General features: G+C 44.8%; 3 protein-coding genes across 3 annotated transcripts; 2 read left to right on the forward strand and 1 right to left on the reverse strand.

Moving 5' to 3' along the window:
- Window positions 1–2,491: 2,491 nt before the first annotated feature.
- On the forward strand, window positions 2,492–5,404 carry LOC117190750 (40S ribosomal protein S16). Its single transcript, XM_033395812.1, has 5 exons — window positions 2,492–2,592; window positions 2,669–2,710; window positions 2,916–3,047; window positions 4,318–4,432; window positions 5,167–5,404. The coding sequence occupies exons 1-5, from the start codon at window positions 2,581–2,583 to the stop codon at window positions 5,310–5,312; spliced, it is 447 nt and encodes a 148-aa protein (XP_033251703.1). The 5' UTR covers window positions 2,492–2,580; the 3' UTR covers window positions 5,313–5,404.
- Window positions 5,405–6,023: 619 nt separating this feature from the next.
- LOC108160686 (charged multivesicular body protein 6-A) lies at window positions 6,024–6,958 on the forward strand. The gene is made up of 3 exons (XM_017294839.2): window positions 6,024–6,146; window positions 6,214–6,323; window positions 6,384–6,958. The coding sequence occupies exons 1-3, from the start codon at window positions 6,072–6,074 to the stop codon at window positions 6,835–6,837; spliced, it is 639 nt and encodes a 212-aa protein (XP_017150328.2). The 5' UTR covers window positions 6,024–6,071; the 3' UTR covers window positions 6,838–6,958.
- On the reverse strand, window positions 6,950–10,959 carry LOC108160685 (cilia- and flagella-associated protein 57). The gene is given in 6 exon segments (XM_017294838.2): window positions 6,950–9,117; window positions 9,184–9,353; window positions 9,479–10,047; window positions 10,049–10,390; window positions 10,458–10,541; window positions 10,606–10,959. Coding segments are annotated over 6 exon segments (3,489 nt in total). The 5' UTR covers window positions 10,788–10,959; the 3' UTR covers window positions 6,950–6,975.
- Between the last annotated feature and the right edge of the window lie 3,641 nt (window positions 10,960–14,600).

The following is a 14,600-nucleotide window of genomic DNA, read 5'->3' on the forward strand; positions in this document are numbered from 1 at the left end:
CCTCTGCTGGAACGGTAACGGCTGGCCTAATCCATGGCTTACGCCACGCGTCCTCCCTCTATTTTAAATTTAATGCATCATGCTTCAATATATATCCAAGCTTTAATAATTATAGATTGACAATTTCATCTTCCTCATTAATAAATAGCTATACTCAAAATTATCACTAACCACTAAGAAACACCAAAACGTTCGACACAAAGGCAAACAAGGAAATAACTGCTGAAATTTCTTTCAACCAACAGGGATACCCTCACCCATACGTAATGGAATATGTGTAGATGAGTGGATCCAGTTTTACGGGAGTTAATTTATCTCGGGCCCCTACGGAGACTTAACCTACCAAGAGCTCTTGTTAAGGGTCCCCGGGACATAAACAATAAACAATATTTTTCCACAAATCGCTCGACCAAATACGGTGGACTGATGGGACCCCCGCGTCACCCGCTAAGGGTTAATCTTCTGGCACTGAACAGCTGATCGCAGATTTAGGTTCGTGAAAGGTGTTGGTGTTTTTACATATTTAGTTCAATGGCCAAGATTTTACGTTAAACGGCTTACTCTAATATTAAATACTAAATAAAGGACAAAATAATAATAATGTTAATAATAATAAATTCTTTTTGGAATGTATAAAGTAAGAAATGCCACTTTTCACCACAATTCTTAGAATTTGCATTAATAGAGCATAACCTCAAATTCGAAAATGCAGAAAATGCCGTATGGAATTCAGAGAAGGGTAAAATTATCAATTAATTGAAAACGGATCTTAAGTCGACATATCATATGAAATTAATAAAGCTTTTAAAGATACCAGCAAGAAAATTTGTTATCGCTTGGCAACATACCGGAACAAATGCAAGTAAAATTCAAAGATGTTTGAACGAAAATATGTGGATTGGCCACAAGCCTTTATTTCACTACTATTATCTTTATGCCCAGAGAATGCTAACTAAGTTCGTAAGGCTGTACAGGACCCAGTCGGAAAGCCGGCACATATCTCACCTAACGAGGCGTTAACCTTTAAACGAATTTATTTTTATTTAAATCAAAATTTTGTTTAGGCGTGCAACGCCGTTTTCTTAAATAAAATATGCTTAATACTTTTTTTCACTATAACTAATAATTTAAATATGCATTATTAAAAAAAGGGGCGGTGCCACACCCATTTTTTTCTTAACTCCACTACTTATTGATTATATATCCAATACAAAAAACTAAATGAAAAAATCTTGTTCCGTTCGGGAGTTATTAATTTTGGCCAACAAAAGTGTTCGTTCTGACCATATTGGTGTTGCACGCACTTGAAGGCGATGCAACGATCGTGTGGTGTGGCTAGAATCGCCCTGGCAGCTAAATCGTCCTCTTTCACCCTCCCCCTTCACACGTCCAGCGCTACTTGGCTCACCCACGCGCAACTGGAACGAACTCACTCAGGTTCACGTTGGACAGTCTTCTTCTCTGCAGTCGACTTTCTCGAACTCCAGTGTTCCTCTGCAGGAAACCTTCTGGCCCGGTTCTGGTGGCTATATTCCTTGCCGGCTGTTAGTAAAATTTTCTGCATTACAACGTATTTTATCGCCCGCTTTTTCTGTACTCACTTCAAACTTTCTGTTTTAAGCATAAAATATCAAATTTCGACGTTACTCCGTCCACGCTCCACGATTTCCATAATCCAATCCACGTTTTCTAATATTTTCACTCCTATTTATCCCTTTTTCCCTTACTAATACATATAACTAATCCTATTCTCTTCCTTATATCCCCAGTAACGGCTCCAGCTCCCCCCGATTTCCCCTTACACCAACGAGCCTCCCTGGACTTCCGCTAGATGGCGCGTCGTCCTCAGCCCTGGCCACCTATCGTTCAGGTGGGACTGGAACAGTTTTTTTTCCAATGACAGCTGAGCAGTGTATTTTTAAGACTTTTCCGTATTTTTTGAGGTCAAAATGGTATGGATTTGCTCTTTTTTTTGAGAGGATATCCCACTCTCTTCGTGGAGAAATTTTTCCTCGCCACAATGTCCCTACTCACTTACGTTTTCTTACGTAATATTTTGCTGGCAACATTTACTTTGTATGGGCCAGACTCATGTGCCGAGAAAACGATCAGCATGTTTCTTGCATACCCTAGGGAAAAGGATATTATAGAATTCAGAAAATGTTTGTCATCTAAGGCGCCGATTTATGCAGAATCTGGTCAGTTTCTATTTTAAAGCTATTTCAACGATATTTTTCAGCTTATTGTCCTCTTAAAGAGACCAAGAATAGGTATTAAGATCGAGATATATACAGATACAGATACAGAGATATCTGTGAATAGGTCTTTGTTAATAACGTTTTAAAACAGTTTAAAAATTATGTGGACAGGGCTGAGGCTTCTATCTATCTAGGAATATTCGACGGAATATCAAAAACGAGGAATATGTACGATACAACTTGAATTCGTCAGTATATTTACGGTATATTTTTAAAAGGAGACGGTATATTTCGGTATATTTTATCGATAAATCCCGACAAATCTGGGCACACCAACTGTCAAACGAACTTCCGCTCTTTTCTACCAAACTCGCGGATCAAAATGCAGCAAAAGGTATTTGTGCTTGTGAAAAAGGCCGAATTTTGTGTGGAATATCAACTAAAGTAATGCAAATGTTCTTATTTTGCAGCGCAGAGAACCCGTGCAGGCAGTTCAAGTCTTCGGACGCAAGGTGTGGGTGCCATAAAGCATTCAAATCAAACGAAATTTTCGCACGTGTCGCACAGAAAAGCGCGTCAAATCGCCCAGTCGACGCGCTCTGCCGACCGCCGCTTCGGTGCTGAGGTTATGTTTGGGTGTGCGATGATTTTGATTTGGTGTGAAGCTTCTCCAGTGCAAAACATTGTAAACGGACACTAATTATTGGATTATTGCAGAAAACCGCCACCGCTGTCGCATATTGCAAGCGTGGCAGTGGTCTCCTGAAAGTGAACGGACGCCCTCTGGAGCAGATTGAGCCCAAAGTTCTGCAGTACAAACTGCAGGAGCCTCTCTTGTTGCTCGGCAAGGTATGTACTCCCTCACCGTCTTTGGTTGTTGCTCTGAACACGACATTGATATGATGATAGCATTTATCCCGAACTTGAAGCCCAATGAGAATAGAAAACGAGGGGGAACGTTGTGAGTTGCTACGGACACCGCAACTCTACAGTTATACCCGATACTAAGTCAGTATGGCTCTCCTCCGACAGACGCCGCTAATATTAAACGACACGACAAAGAGTGCGTGCGAGAGAGACAGAAAATCAGTCTGAGCGTGACGTCACGCGCTGCGTAGCCAGTGCAAATTGATTTGTTCCTTTTGGCTATAAAAATGATCTGATCTGATCCAGATTCAGCAATCTGATAGATATGATCATTATCTATGATTCTGCGTTTTTAGTTTTCTCGAATCTGCAATATTGTGCATGCAACAGATTTTCGTCCTTTGTGTAGGCGGAAGGGGGTGGGGCGAAATTTTGAGAAATACGTTTTATAGTGAGATCTAACAGGAGTGCGGATACCAAATTTGGTTACTCTAGCCTTAATAGTCTCTGAGATTTGTGAATATCCCCAGATTTTCATCCTTTGCGGGGGCGGAAGGGGGTGTGGCGAAATTTTGAAACAAACTCGTCTCGGTCCGATATATTAGGAGTGTGGATACCAAATTTGGTTGGTCTAGCTTTTATAGTCTCTGAGATCTAGGCGCTAATGTTTTACTCTAAGCAAAGCCGGCTATGCTACGTGTGTGTTAGAGAGAGACAGGGCGAGAAAAAATGAAATTGTTTTCTTGATGCTGGCTATAATAATAATACGATCCAATTCAGATTCCGCAGTCTTAAAGATATGGTCATTCTCTACAATTCTACGTTTTTGTTTTTCTCATATCTTTAAAATTGTGGATGCCACAGATTTTCGTCTTTTGTGGGGGCGGAAGTGGGCGGGGCGAAGTTTTGAAATATTTTTGTAGCAGTGACATATCACAGAAGTCTGGATACAAAACATCGTTGCTCTAGCTCTTATAGTCTTTGAGCACTAGGCGCTAATAGGGACGGACAGACAGACATGGCTCAATCGACTCGGCTATTGATGCTGATCAAGAATATATATACTTTATGGGGTCGGAAACGATTCCTTCTGGACGTTACACACATCCATTTTCACCACAAATCTAATATACCCCAATACTCATTTTGAGTATCGGGTATAAAAATGTTTCTGATTAAATTAGAGCAACATTTTGACGTTTTGACACCTTTCAAGGCCAACATTGATATATTTACTTCTAACGTTTTGCAGGAGAAATTCGCCGGTGTGGACATCCGTGTGCGCGTCAACGGTGGTGGTCATGTCGCCCAGATCTATGCCATCCGTCAAGCTATTTCCAAGGCCCTAGTTGCCTTCTACCAGAAGTGTAAGTAACAAAACTCTTAGATCAACACAAAAATGGTGGCCTTAATAGGTTTTTGTTTGAGAGAACTTTAACTCTTTTTCAAATGATTCAATGCAGGCCAGACTAACATACATTATGAGCATATAACAACCAAGCTGGTAATATGTGATATGCAGATTGTGTGATGCATCAAAAACATTTGATATTAAGGCAGATTTTTGTTGGAAGTTAATGCCATTTCTAACGAAAGACTTGAGAAAGGGAGAACAACTGCATGTCGCAATCAAAAAGAGCAATCGGCCGAATTTGACCAATGCTATTTGAGGCTTCATCTACATCAAAATTGTGGAATCCTGCCAGCCTAACAGATTTTGCCCTTAAAAAGTTTTTGTTTAAGAGACTTTATACTCTTCTGCAAATGATTTAATAAGGGCTAGATCAAATCACATTATGAGCATATACCAACCAAGTTGGCATTTTATTTGATATGCAGATTGGGTGATGCATCAGAAACAATTCGTATTCAAAGATTCCTGTTCCCCTTCTACCAGATTTTTGTTGCAAGTAACTGCCTTTTCCAGTGAATGACTTGAGCAAGGGAGAACAAGTGAATGTCGCAATCAAGGAGAGCACTGGCCAGTTCTGACCATTGCTACTTGAGGCTTCATCGACACTTGATTCGAGCAACAAATTGTTGGAGAGCTGATTGGTGATCATAGATGATTAATTTTTGAATTTCTTTCCTTCTATTACAGATGTCGATGAGGCCTCAAAGAAGGAGATCAAAGACATTCTGGTGCAATACGACAGAACCCTGCTGGTCGGCGATCCACGCCGTTGCGAGCCCAAGAAATTCGGTGGTCCAGGAGCCCGTGCTCGTTACCAGAAGTCGTACCGTTAAACTCTTCTGTCTGGTTTTCAATTTGGATTAGAGATATTTTTACAATTTGAAAATGGTTTGCGCGCAAGTGTGAATAAAACGGAATAATTAACAGTAAGATTTAATTATGGCTATTTGTTGTTGGGTGGAATTTGCTAATGGTAATGGGTTTGCGCTATAGTTTAAGTTTAGTTCTAAAGGCACATATCATGAGTTATGACACACGTCTGTGGCCCTATTTGAGACAAAATGATGTTTTCCAAATCTGCTTGGAAAATAGAGTTTTAACATTTAACATGAAATTTAAATTGTTACATGGACATTGTCCATAAATACATATGTTGTTGATATGTAGAAAATGTCTAGTTACCATGTAAAAAATACGTTTTGTTGACCTTTCTTTAAACCAAATTTTATAAACAATCAAATAAAGGGGACAACTTCAAATTATCAGCCCTTGTAGAAAATTGATTAAAAAATCGGATATAATTATTTATTCAGCGCTGAGGGTCCCATTTATCTAGTAATATTCAACCGAATATCAAAAACAAGGAATATGAGTTCCGAACATGGATCAGTGGGTATTAGATTACACTGCACGAATATTGTGAATCTTGAAGAAATTTAGCGCAGTTCAGGTGAAAGATAGAAGGAAGAATTTAAAAATATTATTTTCCGCGGTTTAACTCAAGTTGTTCACCTGTTTAAATAGAGGGGTGTTAAGAGGGTTAAGCACGGGCTGTTATCGGTAACAACAACAAATAACAATAAGTGTTAGTCATGGGAGCCTTTTTTGCGAAAAGTAGCAAAAAGACGGCCCCCAGTCAGATAACCGACCACGACAAGGCTGTCCTGGTAAGTCGCTATTCCTCCAGAGTTTCCTGACCCCTGCACTAACCCACTCCACTCTTCCTATGCCCAGCAACTGAAGCAGCAACGGGACCGTCTCAAACAGTACCAGAAGCGCATTGAGCTGCAGCTGGAAAATGACAGGCTCCTCGCCAAGAAGTGCATACAGCAGGGCCGGAAAGAGTATGGCTCACATAACGCCCAGACGATGTTAGTTTAGAGCAAATTTGAGTATTCTTTCAGCCGGGCCAAGCTGTTGCTGCGCAAGAAGAAATACCAGGAAAGTATGCTGACGATCGCGGACATGCAGCTGGATAATCTGGAAAAACTGGCAGCCGACCTGGAGTTCGCCCAGGTGGAGATGAGGGTGCTGGATGGCTTGAAGCAGGGCAATGCCGCCCTGAAGAAGGTGCACGAAATGCTGGACATAAACGAAGTGGAAAGGATCATGGACGAGACCAGAGAGGGTATTGAGAAGCAGCAGGAGATAGACGCTATTCTGACGGACGCACTGACGCCGCAAGACGAAGAGGATGTCCTGGCCGAATTGGACGCCCTCGATGCCGAAGAAGACGGCGTCCAGTTGCCGGAAGTGCACACCGAGGTGCTGCCACCAGACGACGAGGCGGCAGCAGAGGAGAAAGCAGAGACCAAAGCGATCAGCAGTAAGACGAAGAAGGTCCTTGTGGAGGCCTAGATCTAATTTCAATCGAAACTAATGCCATTTTGTATACATATATGTATGTTTGTATAGCCAGCAGCTAAATACTTCTATAAGTCCAATGTGAAATACATATTTTTCTAGAATCTATAATGCACAGGAACCGCACATAATTTAGTCAACATGAATTAAAACGGACTTCTTTGACCTGCGCATGTCCTCCTTGACGCAGCTGCGTAGACTGTTGTTGGTCTCCCGCAGCTTCTCAATCTCCTCGACGAGCACAATGTTCTCCTTGAACAGTTTGTCGTATTTCTTCTGCACCGACTTGTCCTCCGCCACCGCCTTGTAGCGCGCCAGAACGTTTTCAATCTGCTTGCGCTGCCGCATGAACTCATCCCGCACCTCGGCATCCAGGCTGACGAAGCGCTTCAGCTCGTCGTCGCTGGCATGCTTCTGGAACAGCGTTTTGACGGCCTTCTTGAGACCCTCGGCCGAATTGACCTCTCCGGCCACATAGTAGATGTCCGTGCAGATGGCGTGCAGGCACTCGCGAGACGCCTTGGCCCTGTGCCGCTCCGTATGCAGCTCCGCCACGTTGCTGAGGTACTTGTCGCGCATCTCCTTCAGCTGAAGCTCCAGCTGGATGTTGTTCTGGTTGAGACCCTCCAGTTCGCCCTCCATTTCGAGAATGTGCTTGCGCTTGTCGTTGATCTGGAACTCGCGCGGCTCGATTTGGGCCTTAAGCTCGGCTATCTTGTGGCCCAGCACCTGCTTGTACTTATCCAGTTCCTGGTTCTTGTGCAGCAGATCCTGGATGCGCTTCTCCTTGCCGTTGATGGCATAGTCCCGATCGGCGATGTCCTTCTGCAGATCATCGATATTGTTTATCTGCTTTTGGATGCAGCGCTGCGACTTGTAGTGCTCATCCTTGAGGGTCTCCACTTCCTCCAGCAGATTGTCGATCTCCTTGCTCTGCGCCTCGAACTTCTTCTGCAACACACCCGCTTTGCCGCGCCACATCTGCGTCTCGTTCCGCTCGGTGGTCAGCTTGTTCTCGTACTCGGTTTGTGTGGCCACCATGTTCCGGTCGTTCTCCACCTCCACCTCGTGGCAGTACTCGATAAATTCGGCCTTCTTGTCCTGCATCTCCTCCATCAGGTCCCGGATGAGGCCCTTGCGCTCGTTCAACTGCTGCTTGTAATTGTTCACGAGGGCTTCCACCGTGTCCTGCAGCGTGCCCGTAGAGTTCTTCAGCTTGTCCTCGTAGCTCTCGCGGAGCTCCAGCATGTTCTCGCGCAAATTGGTGAACTTCTGGTACTCGATGAGCATGCGCTCCGAGTACCGGTTGGCCAGGGTGTCCAGCTGGAGGCGGTGCTCCTCCCGTATGGAGTTGATCTGGTAGGTTATGTGGTTCATCTCCTCGGTGTGCCTCGCCTCAATCTCGTTGTTCAGCTCCTTGAGCTCCTCCAGCGCCGAACAGTAGCTGCGATGCACCTCCTGCAGCTGCTGGCCATCGAAGATCTCGTTCTGGCTCAGCTGATATTGGAACTCCTCCGCCTGCTGCTTGAGACGCAGCTCCAAGTTGGCAATTTGCTCGATCTTGTCGTTGAGCTGACTGCGCGGTATCAACACCTCCTGGCTCTTCAATAGGTCCTGGTCTATGGCGAGCACCTTGCCGTCTATGTTGTCCATGGACCAGATCGAAAGGGTGCCCTTCTTGGAAATGGCCAGGAGCAGGGTGCCATCGTAGGAGAACCTCAGCTTGTTGACCGGCCCATCGAAGAACCGGAAGTTGGTGAAGGTGCCACCCCCCGCCACCAAGAAGGGTAGCTGCATGTTGAATAGATTACCCTCGTGATCGGCGACGAACATGATCATATCGGACCGGGCCAGACAAAGGTCCGACACGTAGCCCTTGGTCCTGGACGGAATCGTGATCTCCCGCACCAGTTCTGAGTTCTGGAACTCGCGGATGGTGCCAAAGTTGGTGCCCGCGTAGATCGTCAGCGGATCGTGGAAGCTGCACGAGACCGTCACATACTCGGTGCCCTTCTGCACGATCTCCAGCAATCGCGATCCCGTCTCCAGGTCCCACTGGTAGATGGCACCCTCCGCTCCGCCCGAGATGAGGTACTTGTCCGTCCGGGTCCAGGCCACGGACAACACTGTTCCGTTGTGGCCCTTCAAATTGATCAGCACCTCCAGATTGTACACAGACGTGATTGCTATATTGTCATAGGCGGCAGCCATCAAGTGACCAAGATTGGAGTATCGAACATCGTTGCAATGCGGGAAGTTGTAGGTTTTCACAATCTGCGATAGGACAGAGATTGTAGATTTTGCTCATGATCACATCAGATCATCAGAGTTCCCACTCACATTAAGATCATCCATGAAAATCTGGGTGATGCGCAGCTGATCCGAGAAGCCAATGGCTGCAATCAGGCCCGTGGAATTGAGCTCCACAATGTTGACATCCACCTGAAACTTGCGCACCAGCTCCACCTTAGCCGTCTCGTAGTTCCAGATTCGAATGGTCTGATCCCTTGCTGAGTAAAGAATCAAACAATTACGAAAGCTATAATTCGCATATAAGTGTAATATAAGAGGGTTCAATGAGGGTTACAGACAGACATGGATCGCGTACGAGTTTTCTTTATGAGTTGCTACTTACAGGCTGTCATGATGATTGTTTTCCATGCGCAAACGGACACGGCGATGACCTCTCCCGTGTGGATGAGCACGCCAAGGGGCTCGAACTTCAATTGCTTGGTCTTGAGCGTCTCCGGAACGATAAGGATGCCCACATGGGTGGTGGTTACGATCACCGTCTCCTGCTTGTGATCGATGGCCAGATTGGTGATCTGGTACATGGGCTCAGCATAGAGTGTGGTGGGAACGGTGAGGATGGTCTTCCGCTCGAACTTAAACTTGGAGACGCGCTCAAAGACGAATGCCCGGTTGAACATGATGTAGGCGAAGCCCTTGCGGAAGGCGGTCATGCAGAGAACCCTTTGGTCGTGCGGCACGACTGCCTGGGTGGGCAACTGGAAGCGTTGATCCTGCGCCTCGCGATCTCGATCGAAGATCTCCTGGTCCATCATGAGGTCTACGGTGTCCGCCTCGCTGGCCTTCTGCGCCAGCTTCTGCTCGCCGTTCTCGACGAGAATTAGCTGATCATTGGCGGTGCCCACCATCAACAGGTCCAGCGACAGGAAGGCCATCGAAGTGACCCTGTAGGGTCAGGTTGTTGCTGATGGTGAATCCCCTCTCCGACTTGCTCATCAGGAGTAGGGTCCGGTCTCCGCCCACTGCCAGGAAGCTGCAGTCGCTTGGATTGCCAGCTATGCACTCGGCCCCGCTGTGGGAACCCAGAACTGTGGCCCGGCCCTCGATCACGGTGCTCGTCTTGTCCAGGACCAGGATGATCATGTGCTCATCCGGCGGCCGAGTCAGTATGGTCACTGCTCGCGAGTCATAGGTAAAGATCATCTGCTTGATATCCGCATTGCGATGATTGCTGGGTAGCTCCAAGTGCCGGCGCTTCTTCAGGGTGGACAGCTCGTAGATGGATATAAAGCGGCCACTGTTGATGGAGAGGCGGAAAGAAATCCCTTAAAGAGTAAGAAAAGTCTTAGAGGATGTGCTCATACTTCTTCACATGACGCTCCAGAACGGCCAGCAGCTTGCGATGAGAGCTCATAGCTATTATCTCGGGACGCGTGTCCTCAGGGAATCTGCAGGATGGGAAGTCGCATGATTAGTGTCGGACTAACACACAGGATAACCCTGAGAACTCACCTGAGGAATCTCTGCTTGTTCAGGACATAGTCGTGGAATGCCAGAACACCCTCCACCGGATAGATGACCTCCTTGTTCAGGTTGAAGTGGATGTTGCCAATCACATCCGATCGGAGGCCGTAGATGAGACGGGGCCGTATGACGACCGAATTATTCATCGAGCCTCTCGCCTGGTCGTCCATTCTGTTTGAATTCTATATAAAATATATGTATGGTGTGATAAAGACAATTTTAACTAGGATTCGAGGCGAATTTCTCTCTCTCTCTCTCGCTGACAGACGAAACAAAATGGGGAACTGGAATTCGATCAAACAACTCAGGATTTTGTTAACGTTCCCCCAAAAGGGTCGCCACCGACGCCTGACAGTAAATTCCATGGCATCCGGGCGATCCCCTAACAACAAGTGTGCGGGGTGTGGGGATGGACAAACGATTACCTCAAAAGGAACGCTATCGTTTCTGTCTTAATCAAAACTGAGCCAAGAGCACCATGAATAAGTAACTAAAAATGCCGCTAAGTAAGCTTTTCATTAGGGAGGCGTTGCTAGTGGCCTCAGGCACCATCCGCCTCCAAAGTCCGCACTTAAGTTCAGAGTTGACATTAAGCATTTGCCAAAAACAACAATGAAATTTCGGCTGGAAAATGCCGCAATGTTGGCTGCCATTTCCTGGCCAGCGTCGCACTTGATCTCTGGTATCGCGCTTTCCGCTCAATGTGGGTCTGTCTGTCACTCTGCCAGTCATCCAGTAAGCCAGCCAGTCAGTCAGTCAGCCAAACAGTTAGGCCAGCCAGTCAAGCCTATCCAAAATTAGTCCCTCCCACCAAAGTTCCCTTTTTGCCCAAGGCAGGGCAACCGACCACGACCTAACACAAGGAATTCTTGGTTGAAGAAAAGCTGCTTTCTCTTCAGTTCATCGAAAAGAGAGGAGAGCACAGGAGAGCTTTTGTAAGTGCAGTATGTACTACAAATGGAGACGCTAAGACGGCTAGCTAAGCACACAAGACAAACATTTTTATATGTAAGAAACTAACTGTAGAAATCGTAGAAATCTTCTTCTACATAATTACATTTAGACACGCTAAAGAGTATATCTAGGAACACCTTGGACATCCGTATGTATATTGACTGCCGTTCCATATGTTGAGAGAGCGCTCTTGTGTCCCTCAGAAAGAGACCTGTGGAGTTGTCCGTACCTTGTACAGTTTTACCATGGCTTGGCCACAGCCTTCCACCGTTGTTAGGCTTTGGTTCAGTTTCGTTTTCGTTTTCATTTTCATTTCAGTCAAGCTTTCGCGTTCGCCGCAACACTAAATAACGGGAAAAGCGGAAGAACCTTAATGAGTGAAAGACGACAGAAGAGACGACAACGACGAAACAGAAAGCGCAGAAAAGGAGACCAAAAGTGTTTGTTGTTTGGTGTTATCAGTGGATGCAAGTGGACGACATCTTGTCCTGTGATTGAGTACTGGAGAGTGGACCGGTGCGTAGGAGGAGCTTGTCAGCAGCACAGGTGGCTGGTAAATAAAGCCGGTTCAATAGACTCTGACCCGACGCATAAATGTAACTGTAAGGGATAGTCCATCTCCCTCTTTTTGCGGATGTGTGTGTGTGTGTGTGTGCTTAAGTGCTCAATTAAGAACCGCAAGGAAACAAAAACGAAAATTTCTGTCCTGTCCCTTTGGGGCTTCCCAAAAGGGGAAAAGAAAGCGGGATCGGACCGCCCGAGGGCTGTTGAATTTTTTAAGCCAATTAAATTTCAAAAAACCAAAAATAAAAGCAAAGTGAAATGAAACGAAATGAAACGGAAAATGGCCGCCTAATGGACTCTGTCAGCCTTTCAACCTGAGGGAAACACCAGCAAAAACAACAGCGACGGCACCAGCCGCTGTGGCAATTAAAAAGTAATTTTAATGCTTCTGTTCCGTTTATTTGCACAGAACAACAACACCAAAAGCAACAAAAATTCACAATTTATTTGTGTGGGTTTGGCTTAATTCCGCCCGTGCCCCACAAACACCCCTAACCTAACCCAACCGCCCCCTCCATGCCGTTTCCAAAGTTGTAAATCTTTTTCATCTCTCTATTCTTTGTACTCTTGAAAAGAGGGATACTTAGATTTTGACAACAAAGCATTTCCAACTGCATAAATAAATACAAACTAAATGAAAACCTTGTCAACAAAAATAATATAATATAATATAAATAATAGAATATAATTTCGCTCATAAAATTAGCCAATATTATAGAAAATTGATTTATTTATCTGATAAAACTATTTTTCTTTTGAAAATCTTGATAGAAAAGCTCTTAAAACAGCAGTCAACTCAAAATTGATTATTTCGGAAGATAATCTAGTTAAAATTAGAATGATACAACTCATAGACTCATAGATAGGGTAACAAAAACTTCGAAGACCGAAGGTGGCCTTCTTTCTTGTTTAATTTTCTTTTACCCCCACTGCTATTGTTGGCCATTTCAAGCGAAACAAATCGCAAATACCAAAATTATTGTAAACAAATGGTTTAACCAAAGAATCAGGGATATTTATACGCGTATATCAGCATAAACATTTTCGTATGTGCGTATATATACCGCAACTAGAACAGGTCAAATGGGAATCCGTCCGGCCAGAGCCCGGAAAGCGTAAATGTTCATTTTTTATACCCGATACTCAAAATGAGTATTGGGGTGTATTAGATTTGTGGTAAAAGTGGATGTGTGTAACGTCCAGAAGGAATCGTTTCCGACCCCATAAAGTATATATATTCTTGATCAGCATCAATAGCCGAGTCGATTGAGCCATGTCTGTCTGTCCGTCTGTCCGTCTGTCCGTCCGTCCGTCCGTCCGTCTGTCCGTCCCCTTCAGCGCCTAGTGCTCAAAGATTATAAGAGCTAGAGCAACGATGTTTTGTATCCAGACTTCTGTGATATGTCACTGCTACAAAAATATTTCAAAACTTCGCCCCGCCCACTTCCGCCCCCACAAAGGACGAAAATATGTGGCATCCACATTTTTAAATCGTAGAGGATGACTATATGTTTTAGAATGTAAGATCTCAACCAGATCGTATAATTATTATAGCCAGAATCAAGAAAACAATTTCAATCTTTCTCGCTCTGTCTCTCTCTAACACACAGGTTTCATGGTCGGTTTTGCCAATTGCAAAATATGAGTTATAAGATCTCAGAACCTATAAGAGCCAGAGCAACCAAATTTGGTATCCACACTCCTGTGATCTCGGGATATTGGGGTATGTTAGATTTGTGGTAAAAAAGGATGTGTGTAACGTCCAGAAGGAATCGTTTCCGACCCCATAAAGTATATATATTCTTGATCAGCATCAACAGCCGAGTCGATTGGGCCCTGTCTGTCTGTCTGTCTGTCTGTCTGTCCGTCTGTCCGTCTGTCCGTCCGTCCGTCCCCTTCAGCGCCTAGTGCTCAAAGACTATAAGAGCTAGAGCAACGATGTTTTGGATCCAGACTTCTGTGATATGTCACTGCTACAAAAATATTTCAAAACTTCGCCCCGCCCACTTCCGCCCCCACAAAGGACGAAAATTTGTGGCATCCACAATTTTAAAGATATGAGAAAACCAAAAACGTAGAATTGTGGAGAATGACCATATCTTTAAGACTGCGGAATCTGAATTGGATCGTATTATTATTATAGCCAGCATCAAGAAAACAATTTCATTCTTTCTCGCTCTGTCTCTCTCTAACACACAGGTTTCATGGTCGGTTTTGCCAATTGCAAAATATGAGTTCAAGGATCTCAGAACCCATAAGAGCTAGAGCAACCAAATTTGGTATCCACACTCCTGTGATATCGGACCTTGACCGTTTTGTGTCAAAATTTCGCCACACCCCCTTCCGCCCCCGCAAATGACGAAAATCTGGGGCATCCACAAATCTCAGAGACTATTAACGCTAGAGTAACCAAATTTAGTATCCGCACTCCTGTTAGATGTCACTATAAAACGTATATCTCAAAA

The sequence above is a fragment of the Drosophila miranda genome, assembly GCF_003369915.1.
Source record: "Drosophila miranda strain MSH22 chromosome Y unlocalized genomic scaffold, D.miranda_PacBio2.1 Contig_Y1_pilon, whole genome shotgun sequence".
NCBI classification, from domain to species: domain Eukaryota; kingdom Metazoa; phylum Arthropoda; class Insecta; order Diptera; family Drosophilidae; genus Drosophila; species Drosophila miranda.

Coding starts and splice junctions, on each gene's coding strand:
- LOC117190750 (XM_033395812.1), top strand. Junction 3,048..4,317: donor CTCTCTTGTTGCTCGGCAAG/GTATGTACTCCC, acceptor AACGTTTTGCAG/GAGAAATTCGCCGGTGTGGA. Junction 4,433..5,166: donor AGTTGCCTTCTACCAGAAGT/GTAAGTAACAAA, acceptor CTTCTATTACAG/ATGTCGATGAGGCCTCAAAG.
- LOC108160686 (XM_017294839.2), top strand. CDS start 6,072: ATGGGAGCCTTTTTTGCGAAAAGTAGCAAAAAGACGGCCCCCAGTCAG. Junction 6,147..6,213: donor ACCACGACAAGGCTGTCCTG/GTAAGTCGCTAT, acceptor TCCTATGCCCAG/CAACTGAAGCAGCAACGGGA. Junction 6,324..6,383: donor ATACAGCAGGGCCGGAAAGA/GTATGGCTCACA, acceptor GTATTCTTTCAG/CCGGGCCAAGCTGTTGCTGC.